Source organism: Lithobates pipiens, unplaced genomic scaffold (assembly GCF_037356315.1).
Source record: "Lithobates pipiens isolate NorthernLeopardFrog02 unplaced genomic scaffold, aLitPip1_a1.2 Scaffold_23, whole genome shotgun sequence".
Classification (NCBI taxonomy): Eukaryota; Metazoa; Chordata; class Amphibia; order Anura; family Ranidae; genus Lithobates; species Lithobates pipiens.
This window is the reverse complement of record NW_027507785.1, coordinates 335,677,220-335,691,853: the sequence shown is the minus strand read 5'-3', so window position 1 is coordinate 335,691,853 and position 14,634 is coordinate 335,677,220. Positions and strand designations below refer to the sequence as shown.

Genomic DNA, 14,634 nt, shown 5'->3' with positions numbered 1-14,634 from the left:
CATGCCAGGCACACTCACACCCCCCCTTTACCCCCCGATCACCCCCCAATTACCCCTGCCCCCCCAGTCACAGTGAGACCAATTGCATTTTTTTATTTTTTATTTTTTGCATTGGTGTCATTTGTGACTGTAATAACTGTTAGGGCAGTTAGGGTTAGCCCCCTTTAGTTCTAAGGTACCCCCCTAACCCCCCCCCCAATAAAGGTTTAACCCCGTGATCACCCCCCGTCGCCAGTGTCACTAAGGCTGGGTTCACATTGCAGCGGTTTATGAGAACGAATGTGATTCGCACCGCACTGCAGTGCAAATCACATCCAATCTCTGTGCGAAGCGAGTTCAGCCATACAGATAGTATACAGATAGTATGGCTGAATTCGCGTCGCACCCGCCGCAAACTCGCACGGGACCCTTTTTTTGGTCTGCAGCAGAATCGGATCGCATGGGTGTTCACACCATGCGATCCAATTCCTGTCCGAGTTTGCAGATCGCACTGCGATATGCGAACTGATCTGGGGGTGTCATTAACATTGCACTGACACTCCCAGCAGTTGGCATAGGGCAGTGTGAACTGCCGCCGGGAGGCATGCGATGCGGGAACCCGCCGCGGATTCGTGGCGTTCCCGCATCGCTCCAGTGTGAACCCAGCCTAATAAGCGATCGTTTTTCTGATCGCTGTATTAGTGTCACAGGTGACGCTAGTTAGGCAGGTAGGTATTTAGGTTCGCCGCAGCTTTTTATAGCGCCAGGGACCCCCCATATACTACCGCATAAAGCCCCCTGATTGCCCCCTAGTTAACCCTTTCACCAGTGATCACCATATAACTGTTACAGGTGACGCTGGTTGGTTAGTTATTTTTTTATAGTTTCAGGGCACCCGCCATTTATTACCTAATAAAGGTTTAACCCCCTGATCACCCGGCGGGTGATATAAGTTTGAGGGTCAGATAAGGTCTGCGTCGCCCCAGGCAGCGTCAGGTTAGTGCCAGTACCGCTAACACCCATAAAAGCATACACCTCCCTTAGTAATATAGTATCTGATCAGATCTATATTAGCGTCGCCAGCAGTTTAGGTTTCCCAAAACGCATTGTTAGCGGGATCAGCCCAGATACCTGCTAGCACCTGCGTTTAGCCCCTCCGCCAAGCCCAGCCCAGCCCACCCAAGTGCAGTATCGATCGATCACTGTCACTTACAAAACACAACACACATAACTGCAGCGTTCGCAGAGTCAGGCCTGATCCCTGCCATCGCTAACAGTTTTTCTTGTAGCGTTTTGATACAGTCGCTGACAGGCTAGGTGCTTTTTTTACCTGTGAGTCTCACTAGTGTATCCCTAAATTTAGGGGTGTCTACTTTCCAAAATGGGGTCATTTGGGGGGGGGGGGGGGGGGTTGTGCCATCTTGGCATTTTATGGCCTTCAAAACTGCGATAGGTAGTGAGGAGTGAAATCAAAAATTTACGCCCTTAGAAAGCCTGAAGGCGGTTCTTGGTTTTCAGGGCCCCGTACGCGGCTAGGCTCCCAAAAAAATCCCACACATGTGGTATCCCCGTACTCAGGAGAAGCAGCAGAATTTATTTTGGGGTGTCATTTCACATATGCCCATAGCATGTGTGAGCAATATATCATTTAGTGACAACTTTGTGAAAAAAAAAAAAAAAAGTTTGTAATATTCCCGCAACTTGTGGCAAAATATAAAATATTCCATGGACTCAACATGCCTCTCAGCAAATAGCTTGGGGTGTCTACTTTCTAAAATGGGGTCATTTGTGGGTGTTTTGTGCCATCTTGGCATTTTATGGCCTTCAAAACTGATAGGTAGTGAGGAGTGAAATTACAAATGTATGCCCTTAGAAATCCTGAAGGCGGTGCTTTGTTTTCGGGGCCCCGTATGCGGCTAGGCTCCCAAAAAGTCCCACATATGTGGTATCCCAGTACTCAGGAGAAGCAGCAGAATGTATTTTGGGGTACAATTCCACATATAACCATGGCATGTGTGAGCAATATATCATTTAGTGACAACTTTGTGTATTTGTGTCATTATTCAATCGCTTGAGGCAAAAAAATAAAATATTCAATGGGCTCAACATGCCACTTATCAATTTCCTTAGGGGGTCTACTTTCCAAAATGGGGTCATTTGGGGGGGTTTTGTACTGCCCTGCCATTTTAGCACCTCAAGAAATGAGATAGGCAGTCGTAAACTAAAAGCTGCGTAAATTCCAGAAAACTTACCTTAGTTTGTAGATGTGACAACTTTTGCGCAAACCAATAAATATACAGTTATTGACTTTTTTTTTACCAAAGACATGTGGCTGAATACATTTTGGCCTAAATGTATGACTAAAATTGAGTTTATTGGATTTTTCTAATAACAAAAAGTAGAAAATATCATTTTTTTTCAAAATTTGTGGCCTTTTTACGTTTATATCGCAAAAAATAAAAATCGCAGAGGCAATCAAATACCATCAAAAGAAAGCTCTATTTGTGGGAAGAAAAGGACGCAAATTTTGTTTGGGTACAACATTGCATGACCGCGCAATTACCAGTTAAAGCAGCGCAGTGCCAAAGTGTAAAAAGACCTCTGGTCATTTACCAGCAAAATGGTCCGGTCTGAAGGTGGTTAAAGAGAAGGGATTTCAGGGATCGTCTAAAGATTGATAGATTAACACACAATACCCTAGCTGAGGTCTTGGAGGCAAATTCATTTGCTGTATGCGGTCCAACGATTAATTTAATTATTAAACTATGGCGAACAATGAGAACCCTGCTGGGATACCAGGGGGGGGGGGGGGGTAATCAGAGTTGGCTCCCTTGTGGGATAATAAGAATCTGGCAGAGTTAGCTAAAGTGGAAAGATCTAGGGAATGGGTATCCCAAGGGATTACCCGAGTAAAGCAGCTATTTGAAAGTGATGATGTTATGAAATCATTTTCTGATTTGAAACAAGAATTCAACCCAACAAATGGCTAATTCTACAAATATCTCCAGGTCAGACGCACAATCCAGACGCAATTTGGACCCAAATCCCGATCCTTACGCAAATAATGTCGCTGGCACCAACTAAGGGAGCAATATCTCGAGTATATACCAGACTTAGAGAAATGGCATTGGACCATGGTGGTACAATGAAGAACAGGGCAAGCTGGGAGTAGGGCCACTGTTAAATATGAAATGGGATCGGATCCTTAAAACACAGAACACTTGTCTCAATTTCCCCTTCTCATAGAGTATCACATCTTTACTTCTTTTATTTCATACTCCCAAGAAAATGTTTAAAATGGGACTGCGAGCAAATGATCAGTGTCTTAGATGCGGATCAACGGGCGATTTTATCCATATGTGTTGGAGGTGTCCGAAGCTGTTCAGAGATACTGGAAGACTATAATGGAGGAGATAAATAGGACCTTTGAGATTGCCTTGGATGCAACGATTAGGATTTGCAAAAAAACAGGGGGGAATAAACTGCGCAACGAGATGTTCAAAAATGAAAAAAATGGTCGGAAGCTGCAATTCTATTATTAACGATTAGGATTTGCCTTCTGGGCCTTTTCGAAGGAGAGAAAAAAATAAATAAATAAATAAAAAAAAAAAAAAAATAAAAAAAACACCGCTCCAGGCCGGTCTACCTGAAACACTGAAGTTTCTAGATGAGGGAGTCCCAGGTGCAGGCTAATTGCACAAACCTATAGATAGAGGAAGAAAAAATAAGCTCTGGACAGCTGCACTCCGGATCGAATCTAGAATAGTTGATGCTTTTATTGTTGAAATAAATAAACACTACATCACACGAACCACAGCAGAAAACGAGGGGCATAGAAGAAAAGATTGACGCATTTCACATTAAATTTAAAAGCTATGCGTAAGCGCTAAATTTAGAGTGAAACGCATCAGCATTTTTTCTTGTTCTATGTCCTCGTTTTCTGCTGTGGTTCGTGTGATGTAGTGTTTTTTTATTTCAACAATAAAAGCATCAACTATTCTAGATTCGATCCGGAGTGCAGCTGTCCAGAGCTTTTTTTTCTTCCTCTACCTTCTCGAAAGAGGTCGTATCCCCCCCCCCCCCCCCAAAAAAAAAAGTAGAACCAGTCTTAAGGTGCTTATTCCTTGCAAGGAAGCTGATAGCACAACACTGGCAAGAGTGTCTACCTCCGTCCCTCGAGAGGTGGTTGAAGGAGGTAAACTTAGTAAATAGGCAATGAATGAGTCTTCTATATAAAACAAGGAAACCTCAGTAAGTTCAAAAAGACAATGGGGGCCCAGGTTGGAAAGACTGGAGAACCCCCCATAAAAAATACAGGCAGTGCGATAGACAAGATTACAAAGGCTGAACGAGCTCCCTTCGTTTCTCTCTCTCATACTTTTCCTCCTTTTTATTTTTTCTCTTTGTAAAGGAGTGTGTAATAAGTATCGGGGGGGGGGGGGGTCGAGGGTAGGAAGCAATGCAAAGGAACTTGTATGCATAATATATTGGCTCTAACAGTCTAAAATTATTTGTCAATACTGTAAAAAAAGTGTTAAGCAATTGCCATGTTTTTTCCTTTTCTTTTTTTAAATTTTATATATATTTTTTTATTATGTGATAACAATGGAAAAAAAAAAAAAAAAAAAAAAGAAAAGAATTGATAGATTAGGGGGACAGTCGGATGGATTGGGGTAGGGAGTTCCAAAGGATGGGAGAAGCTCTGCAGGTGATCATGGGAGGAGGTGACAAGGGAGAGCAAGAGGTTTTGGGAGGACCAAAGAGACCGTCTTGGTTGGTATTTTGGGATTGGTTAGTGCAGGGGTCGTCAACCCCCGGGCCGCGGCCCACTACCGGGCCGTGGCCTTTCTTCAGCGGGGCCGCGCGCACGGCCGGGCAGCATGAGACAGCCGGGCGGCCAGCATATAAGCACCGGGTGGAAGAGATAGCGAGCGGGCAGGCAACATGACAGGTGACATCTTCTTTCTCCGCCCCCCGCATCGCTGCTCTTTCACCCTGTCAGCCTCAATGTCGGAAGTGCAGCGGGGAGCAGAGAGATGACATCATCATCTCTCCGACCCCCCGCATCGCTGCTCTCCCGTCCCATCAGCCTCAATGTCGGAAATGCAGCAGGGAGCAGATGTCATCATCTCTCACTGCTCTCCTGCTTTCACTGGGTGCCCTTCTGTGCTAGATGGACCAGTGCTGCCACCAATGCAGTGGCAGGCAGTGTAGCAAGTGACAGTCCACATCTGGTGACAGGCATCGTGACAGGGGACGTGGCAAGTGACATTCCGCATCTGGTGGCAAAGGACGTGGCAAGTGGCATTCTGCATCTAGTGACAGGCAATGTGGCAGGTGACATGGCAAGTGACATTCCGCATCCGGTGAGAGGCAACGTGGCAGGTGACGTAGCAAGTGACATTGCGCATTTTGTGGCAGGCAAGTGACATTCCGCATCTGATGAAAGGCCACATGGCAGGTGTGGTGGCAAGTGACATTCTGCATCTAGTGACAGGCAATGTGGCAGGTGACATGGCAAGTGACATTCCACATCTGGTGAGAGGCAACGTGGCAGGTGACGTGGCAAGTGGCTTTCCGCATCTTGTGGCAGGCAACATGGCAAGTGACATCCCGCATCTGGTGACAGGTGAAGTGGCAAGTGACATTCCACATCTGGTGAGAGGCAACGTGGCAGGTGACGTGGCAGGTGACGTGGCAAGTGACATTCCACATCTTGTGGCAGGCAACATGGCAAGTGACATTCCGCATCTGGTGGCAAAGGACGTGGCAAGTGGCATTCTGCATCTAGTGACAGGCAATGTGGCAGGTGACATGGCAAGTGACATTCCGCATCCGGTGAGAGGCAACGTGGCAGGTGACGTAGCAAGTGACATTCCGCATTTTGTGGCAGGCAACATGGCAAGTGACATTCCGCATCTGATGAAAGGCCACATGGCAGGTGTGGTGGCAAGTGACATTCTGCATCTAGTGACAGGCAATGTGGCAGGTGACATGGCAAGTGACATTCCGCATCTGGTGGCAGGTAACATGGCAAGAAACACACTCAGGGCTGCCACTAATTCTGCATTATGGTGAGTTGTACTATTTTATTAATTACTACAATGTAATAATAGAAATAAAGTGCTACAAACCGACCACGAAAAATCGCTTATCCCCTATGCCCCCCCCCCCCAACCGGGCCTTGGCACAATTTTCTTCCACGCAGCCGGTCCTCGATGCCAAAAAGGTTGGGGACCACTGGGTTAGTGGATGTAGCTGAAGGCCGAGTTATGGACAGCTTCATAAATTATTGTTAGTACTTTGAATTTTATTGGTTCAGTGAGTGGAGGGATTGCTGTGTGTTTAAAATCAGAGACATTCTGAGATATTCAGTTCCAAACAACGAATGTAACTCAGTGCTGCACGGTCACCAAGGTACGGATCAATTAATATCACAGCACCCGCCAGTCTGTGGCTCCCCCGGCACCCGCCAGTCTGTGGCCCCCTCGGCACCCTGGCGTGGGCATGTTTGGACACTCTTGCAGTCCATGTGTGCCAGGCCTACCCTAACCTCTGCATGGAATGTTCCAACCTGATCTGCCGACATTAGAAAAGAGAAGTGAAGGACTCACTATGACCGAGTGGAAAATGACGCAGCGATACGGAGCCTAAGATTCCAGCTATTGATAGAGGGAAATAGTTGGCAGACGTTGTATAGAGTGCAGTTGGGCGGTGTACACATACACAGGTATAGGCTTCCCAGGCTGATGGCTGGTTGTTGGCACAGACGGGTGAACTATTTATTGGGCGCGTCGGGTTATCTAAGGCAATTCATTCTCTAGACTATAAAAGAAGAATTAAACCCTTGTGAGTTTGTCTTTTACTATGAATGAGTTCCAGTTTTTTCTGCATTGTGAGGTTTAAATGCAAGTGAGCAACTGACCCCTGAATACAATTTGTCACACCAGAGGGCCATTGGTGCCAATTTCACGACAGTCCATACTTGTCATATAGGGGGCAGGTTGTCAAATAAGTCCTACCGGGGGATCATTAGAGTTCCCTAAAAAAAAAAAAAAAAAAGTGAAGTCAATGACTTGGCTATAGTCTCTGATAGGGGTGCCAGAATCACAAGACTGGCCAAACAGAACTACATATGTTTGTTTATTTCATCTCAGTTTTTCCTGAATATAGCTTCAAAGAGCTCAAGCAGGATGACCAGCAGAAAGTTCATTAAAGGGATTCACATGAGGATATCCAAGCACGCTTCTCTTTTTGCATACCAATTCAACATTTAAACCTGTGACAATGTTCTATAATACAAAAAAAAAAAAAAAAAGGAAGTAAAAAGAAAAACACACACACACACACACACACACACCCCCCCCTTTGTCTGCCTTACCAGCTCTTTCACTTTATTGGAAAAGCACGGCAGTACAAAAAGTGCAAATGCTCTTATAAGCTGCATTCCTTGAAAATGGAGCTGAAATAAATCTATGCAAGATAATTTCCCGGACTAAGCTTTGCAACTCTGTTTGGAAAGTCCTGTGATCCAGACACCTGCCAGAGAACACAAGTCATTTCATTGACCTCACTCTTTACATTGCAGTGAAGCAATACAAATTGGTCACTGAGCCACCCTCAGCCAACACCCCATTGATGAGGTCATCGTTCCAATTTCTTCTATTATTCATGAGTTCCTATCATTGGATGGACAATATTATGCCATGTAGTGGAGTCCGATTGGCTCATACTACTTGTCATGAATGGAAGTCCGTATCCACTTGAACGGGCTAACCAGGAATTCAGGGAATGAATTGGGCTGTTTGGAGGCACAAGCCTCAAGAGAGACACCAAGAAGTATTGGTTACCCGAGGGGCATCAAGGCAACACTGGAAAATTGTGGTCATGGAGGGGCAGAGGAAAGTGGAGGCAAAAGAGTGTCTGTAGAGGCTGACATGACATCAGATACATGGAAGATAGCCCACGCAAGGGGAAGCGGGGGAGGAGAAGCCCACGCAAGGGGAAGCGGGGGAGGAGAAGCCCACGCAAGGGGAAGCGGGGGAGGAGAAGCCCACGCAAGGGGAAGCGGGGGAGGAGAAGCCCACGCAAGGGGAAGCGGGGGAGGAGAAGCCCACGCAAGGGGAAGCGGGGGAGGAGAAGCCCACGCAAGGGGAAGCGGGGGAGGAGAAGCCCACGCAAGGGGAAGCGGGGGAGGAGAAGCCCACGCAAGGGGAAGCGGGGGAGGAGAAGCCCACGCAAGGGGAAGCGGGGGAGGAGAAGCCCACGCAAGGGGAAGCGGGGGAGGAGAAGCCCACGCAAGGGGAAGCGGGGGAGGAGAAGCCCACGCAAGGGGAAGCGGGGGAGGAGAAGCCCACGCAAGGGGAAGCGGGGGAGGAGAAGCCCACGCAAGGGGAAGCGGGGAGGAGAAGCCCACGCAAGGGGAAGCGGGGAGGAGAAGCCCACGCAAGGGGAAGCGGGAGGAGAAGCCCACGCAAGGGGAAGCGGGAGGAGAAGCCCACGCAAGGGGAACCGGGAGGAGAAGCCCACGCAAGGGGAAGCGGGAGGAGAAGCCCACGCAAGGGGAAGCGGGAGGAGAAGCCCACGCAAGGGGAACCGGGAGGAGAAGCCCACGCAAGGGGAACCGGGAGGAGAAGCCCACGCAAGGGGAACCGGGAGGAGAAGCCCACGCAAGGGGAACCATGACTCTAAAATGCATGCTTGTTCAGGACAGGTGAGAGTCCTAAGAAGGGTCAATGTGAAGAGTGTAAGGAGCCACCTAGTTTTTAACAAAGCACCCTACAAGGGACGATGGGCTTTACTGCAGGACAGCTTCCAGGTTGTAGCCCTCTGATCCACCCAAAGAGGCAGCTATAGAGGAACAAGCACTCCAGAGCGAGAATCTAAGAAAACAGGGGTGTCAGAGTCACGGGAACACGAGTTGCATGACTAGTCGCACAAGTAAGAATGGAGCCTAGCAGCACCATTTGTCTGACTGGAGCGCTCCGTAGATTGCATCGTGTGGCCCCCCCGATAGAGATGTTGCTGAGAGAAGGCTGAAAAGACGAGACCTCGCTGCATCCGGGACAGGTGACCCTAAAGTGGACCTTGCATGAAAAATGCCAAGTCCACTTTAACAACAGCTCTCCAGCCCCGAAATTAAAAGAGTGATATAAAGGTTGCAGAAAAGCAACATTAGAAGGGAAAAAAAAAACTAAAAAAAAAAAAGACTTACTTTTGACTGACTGTCCTGGAAGTGATAGAGAAGTCCTCGTGCCTTACCTCCCAGGTGCTTTATACCTTGCAAAAATCTGCTTCTGATTATCATGTACGGTCCCCTTTAAAAAAAATAAAATAAATACATACATGTGACTGCACTGAAAGTTCATATATACTTCAATCTATCTATTGAGGTGAGCGCAGAGAACTCAGAACACCGGACACACACGGGATGTGGTCATCAAATACTTTGCACCGTCAACAGGCGCTCTAGGCCTCCGTCCAGCTCCGGGGATTACTGACTAAACAAGAAATATCACTTCTACAAAAATACAAAATTCCTTTAGAGCTCGGCTCTGCTAAAAGAAAACATTTCCAGGATCTTGATAGTAGGGTCAAATAAGGTACCAATATGAAAAAGATTATATATATATATATATATATATATATATATATATATATATATATATATATATACATACACACGTATTTGATAATTTTGCATCTTGTATTTCACGATTTTGCAGGTTTTCCTACTTACAAAGCACATAGAGGTCTGTAATTTTTAAATTTTTATCATATGTATTGTTCAACTGTGAGATACGGAATCTAAAACAAAAATCCAGAAAATTACATTGTACGATTTTTAAATAATTAATTTGCCTTTTCTTGCATGACATAAGTATTTGATCATCTACCAACCAGTAAGAATTTCGGCTCTCACAGACCTGTTATTTTTTCCCCCCTTTAAGAAGCCCTCCTGTTCTCCACTCGTTACCTGTATAAAAGACTCCTGTCCACACACTCCAACAATGGCCAAGACCAGAGAGCCGTGGAAGGACATCGGGGATAAAATTGTAGACCTGCACAAGGCCGGGATGGGCTACAGGGCAATAGACAAGCAGCTTGGTGAGAAGACAACCGTTGGCGCAATTATTAGAAAATGGAAGGTCCCCCTCATGTCCGCCCTTGGGCTGCTTAGAGGCCGGAGACGGTCTGATGGGGGTTCTTGGAACCCCCCCCCCTCTTTCGGGGGTAGCCTTCTTAGTGAAATGTTACTCACTGGCATTCCCACCCATACGGGGGAGCAACAGTTATTTGCCTAGTAAGGCCATTGAAGCACAGTTGACCCTAAATCAAGCGGGGTAGCTTACTCTCTCCCCGGGAGAAGGACCCTATAATTGGAAGAGTGAGTGTGGCTTATCACTGCTTGAAGAGTCTTTAGTATTGAGATATTGCCTTCCTGTTCTGTGACAATCCATGCCCAGTCTCTGTATTGGCATGTCCAGTTTGTATACTTTTTCTTTCTTTGTTTCAATAAATAAAGATTATATAAAAAAAAAAAAAAAAAAAAAAAAAAAAAAAAAAAATGGAAGAAGCGGAAGATGACGGTCAGTCTCCCTCGGTCGGGGGCCCCATGCAGGATCTCACCTCGTGGGGCATCAATGATCATTAAGAAGGTGTGGGAACAGCACAGAGCTACACGGCAGGACCTGGTCAATGACCTGAAGAGAGCTGGGACCTCAGTCTCCAGGAAAACCCATTAGTAACACACTACACCGCCATGGATTAAACTCCTGCAGCGCATGCAAGGTCCCCCTGCTCAAGACAGCGCATGTCCAGGCCCATCTGAAGATTGCCAGTGACCATCTGGATGATCCAGAGGAGGAATGGGAGAAGGCCATGTGGTCTGATGAGAGAAAATAAAATAGAGCTTTTTGGTCTAAACTCCACTCGCCATGTTTGCAGGAAGAAGGAGGATGAGCACAACCCCAAGAACACCATCCCAACCGTGAAGCATGGAGGTGGAAACATCATCCTTTGGGGGCTGCTTGTCTACAAAGACGACAGGACGACTGCACCGTATTGAGGGGAGGATGGGTGGGGCCATGTATCCTGAGATCTTGGCCAACCACCTCCTTCCCTCAGTAAGAGCATTGAAGATGGGTCGTGGCCGGGTATTCCAGCATGACAACGTCCCAAAAAAAAAAAAAACACACCCAGGGCAACTAAAGAGCGACTCCGTAAGAAGCATCTCATGGTCATGGAGTGGCCGAGCCGGTCTCCAGACCTGAACCCAATAGAAAATCTTTGGCGGGAGCTGAAAGTCCGCATTTCCCAGCGACAGCCCCCCGAAACCTGAGGGGTGTGGAGAAGGTCGGTATGGAGGAGGGGCCAAAATCCCTGCTGCAGTGCGTGCAAACCTGGCCAAGATCTACAGGAAACGCATCATCTCTGTGATTGCAAACAAAGGTTTCTGTACCAAAGATTAAAGTTCCGCTTTTCTGATGCATCAAATACTTATGTCATGCAGAAAAAAAAAAAAATGTGAATCAATTACTTAAAAACATCATATAATGTGATTTTCTGGATTTTTGTTTTAGATTCCGTCTTTCAGGGCCGGTTCACACGATTGCGATGGCAGACATCGCATGTAATTCGCAGCGCACTGCTGTTCACATTACATGCGATGTCAGCCATACAGATAGTACAGCTGATATCGCACCGCATTCCATCCAAAACACGCACAGGACCCTTTTATCTGTTCGGACCAGAATCGGATCGCATGTGTGTTCACACCTACGCGATCCGATTCATGTTTGAACTGTCAGCTCGCATATCGCACTGCGAACTGAAATGGGGTGTTAACATATAATGACACTCTCCAGCAGTTCGTGTATGGCAGTGTGAACTGCCGTGCGTGTCGGGTGCGATGCGGGAATCCGCAGTTGATTCGCAGGGTTCTCGCTTAACAATAGTGTGAACCGGCACTCACAGTTGAAGAGAACCTATGATAAAAATGACAGAACTCCACATGCTTTGTAAGTAGAAAAAAACTGCAAAAATCATCTGTGTATCAAGTACTTGTTCTCCCCACTGTGTAATAAGAGAGATATATAGATACACACAGTATTTTATATATAATAAAACGTATTACATTTGATATACTGTACATTATATTTATATCCCCAACAATATACACAGCGCTTTGCATGCTGTACATTCATATGACTCCCCACTAGGGTTGCCACCTGTCCAGGATTCACCCGGACAGTTCGCGTTTGGACTCATGTGTCCGGGTTTCAGACTGCCTGAAACCCGGACACATTATTTAGACTGGACTATGGCTTCCCAGCAGGGTTGCTGGCTGCAGTTGTCTAAGCTGAGAGTGTCTGTTACACTCTCTTTCATGCTGCCCAAAGCCAACACTAACAATCCCCCCCACATGCAGATGAGAGAGGGCTTGATCTGCACCTCTTCCTCCCGGTCCTACCCCTCTGGGTCTGCCCACACTCCTTAGAATAGGAAAGCGTGGGCTGGAAATTTGAAGTTCAGCCGACTGCCAAGGGGTGAGTGAGCTCACCATCCATCCATGTCTGTGACAGAAGGAGGAGACTTCAGGTCTCCTGTCTCCGAGAGGGTACACTAAAGGTAAATCGGGGTTCTCAGAGCATCCCTTATATCAGAGCTCCCCTTTACACCTGAGGCCACAGTGTTCCCCCTTCAATCAGAGTCCTCTCCGTACATCAGAGTTCTCAGTGTCCCCCCTTAAATCAGGGTTCCCAGAGTTCTCCCTTACATCAGAGTCTGCAGAATCCCCCCTTACAGTGAAGGGAAACTCTGCGAGTTCAGATGTAACTTCATATGATTAGAAATGTTATTTAATAGCGAAATGGAGGAGGAGGAGGAGGAGGAGGAGGAGGAGGAGGAGACCCATAAATTGTTCGGGTTTGGCTTGAAGAAAAAGGTGGCAACCCTACTCCACAAGGAACTTAAAACCCCCGCCCGCCCACTAAAGCTTTACCTGGGTCTTGAGGTGGGACGGACCTCTCGATCAGGTGAGCACTGTGATTGGCTCTCACCCGATCATAACTAAAGACCGGGAGTGATCTGTAGCAGCTCGGGCGAAGTGTTTGGCGCGCGCTCTCTCAGCACAGAGACTTTGTAAATCTGGCCAATCTTATTGGAGTGCAGGGAAGACATCGGGGGCCTAATAGACCCCTGAGGGGTTTATTTACTAAAGCTGGAGAGTACAAATCAGGCTCGCTTCTGCCAACCAATCAGCTTCCAGCATTTATTGCCAAAGCTTAATTGAACAAGCCGATTGGCTCCCACGCCCAGCTGCATCAGACTGAGTTCTCCAGTGTTAGTAAATCTACTCCATAAAGAGGACCCGTCACCTGCCCATCCTACCACATGAGGGCACTTTTTAGCCCCCTTGTGATGTCAAAATTAAATGTAAATAAAAGTAATAAAATTATTTAAAAACAACCCAGTTGTCCCGTGTGTTGTACACGTATGTAAACAGTAAATACACCACACGTGAGATATCGCCAGGAACACCGGAGAGAGCACAAATGCTTGGGTCACCATTCACGGGGGTGGGGGGCTTGGTCTATATTGACAACTTGTAAAGTCTTTTAAAATGGAATTAAATGATTATGGGGGGGGGCGTGGCCTGACGCGAATGGCGGCAGACGCTTAACTGAAGAGCTCCGGTCATCCACGGAGCTATCCGCCGCCATCCTCTTGATATATAGCGGATTGTGCCTCCACGATTGCCCTGCCAGGACCGGACTGTGCCGCCAAGTGACCTGGGCCCTATATTCGCCGGCGCTGAGGCTTCTAGCCGCCTGGACCCGCCGCTCGAGTCCCCGCCGGCCGCCGCCATCTTGGGCCTCCCGGACCACCGGAGAACGCCGCTGCTGCACCGGAGGGAGAGGTAAGGGGCTACCATCGGTCCCCCACCATCATCCCCCCCTTCGCCCAGGACCCATCTGAGCCGTTTTCGGACTCCCGCGGACCCCGGGGAGCCCGCGGCCGGCTCCGGCCTAGCGCGGCCTACTGAGGCCTGGGAATCCCCGGAGTTTCCTGCGGCTGCTGCCCGGGGAATCGTTCCGTGGCCGCTCCGGCCCACATCCACGGCTGCAATCTACCTCCCTACGCTGGCCTAGCTGCTCCCCCGCATCCCCCCCTATAGGAGACCTGCTTCGCATGCCATCTCCCTGTGGCTCTGCATCCATGCTGAATTGCTCCCTTTAACTTGTTTTACTGGCTCGCTGTACCAAGCATCCTGCCTCAAGTACCCCCTGCAGCCTCCTATTCCCCCTGCTTGCGGACCTGTTCTGGCTTGCACCGTATATTCATTTATTCTACTGCAACGGGGGATTAACAAATTTCTTTTGCTCCTACCTAGATGAACTTTCCATCCTCTCAGATCGCAAGCCAGTATACCTCTCAGAATTACTACTGTGGATGCTACCTCGCATTGCCGCATGCCTATGCAATCACGTCTCACCGTATGCAAGCCCCTCCTAACTAACTGACCTGAACTTTCTTCTGTGAGGGTCTGAGCGGACGTATGGAGCGTTGAGTCGGGCCACACTCGGCTCCTGGCTCCCCCGGGATTCATTTTTAGATTGTAAACCGGACCATACCCAGCTCCATGGGGGGGGA

The 14,634-nt window shown here is 47.8% G+C and overlaps 1 protein-coding gene across 3 annotated transcripts in view; it reads right to left on the bottom strand.

Annotated features, from left to right (window-relative positions):
• Positions 1–14,634, bottom strand: part of AKR1A1 (aldo-keto reductase family 1 member A1) — a 60,055-nt gene that overhangs the window by 34,737 nt on the left and 10,684 nt on the right. For 2 of the 3 annotated variants that reach the window (XM_077450772.1, XM_077450771.1), the window contains exon 2: positions 9,194–9,296. The exons of the other annotated variant lie outside the window; for it this stretch is intronic. In XM_077450772.1, the coding sequence (XP_077306898.1) occupies positions 9,194–9,286 (93 nt within the window). In that variant the 5' untranslated portion in view covers positions 9,287–9,296. The remainder of the gene's footprint in view (positions 1–9,193; positions 9,297–14,634) is intronic. 3 annotated transcript variants of the gene reach the window in all.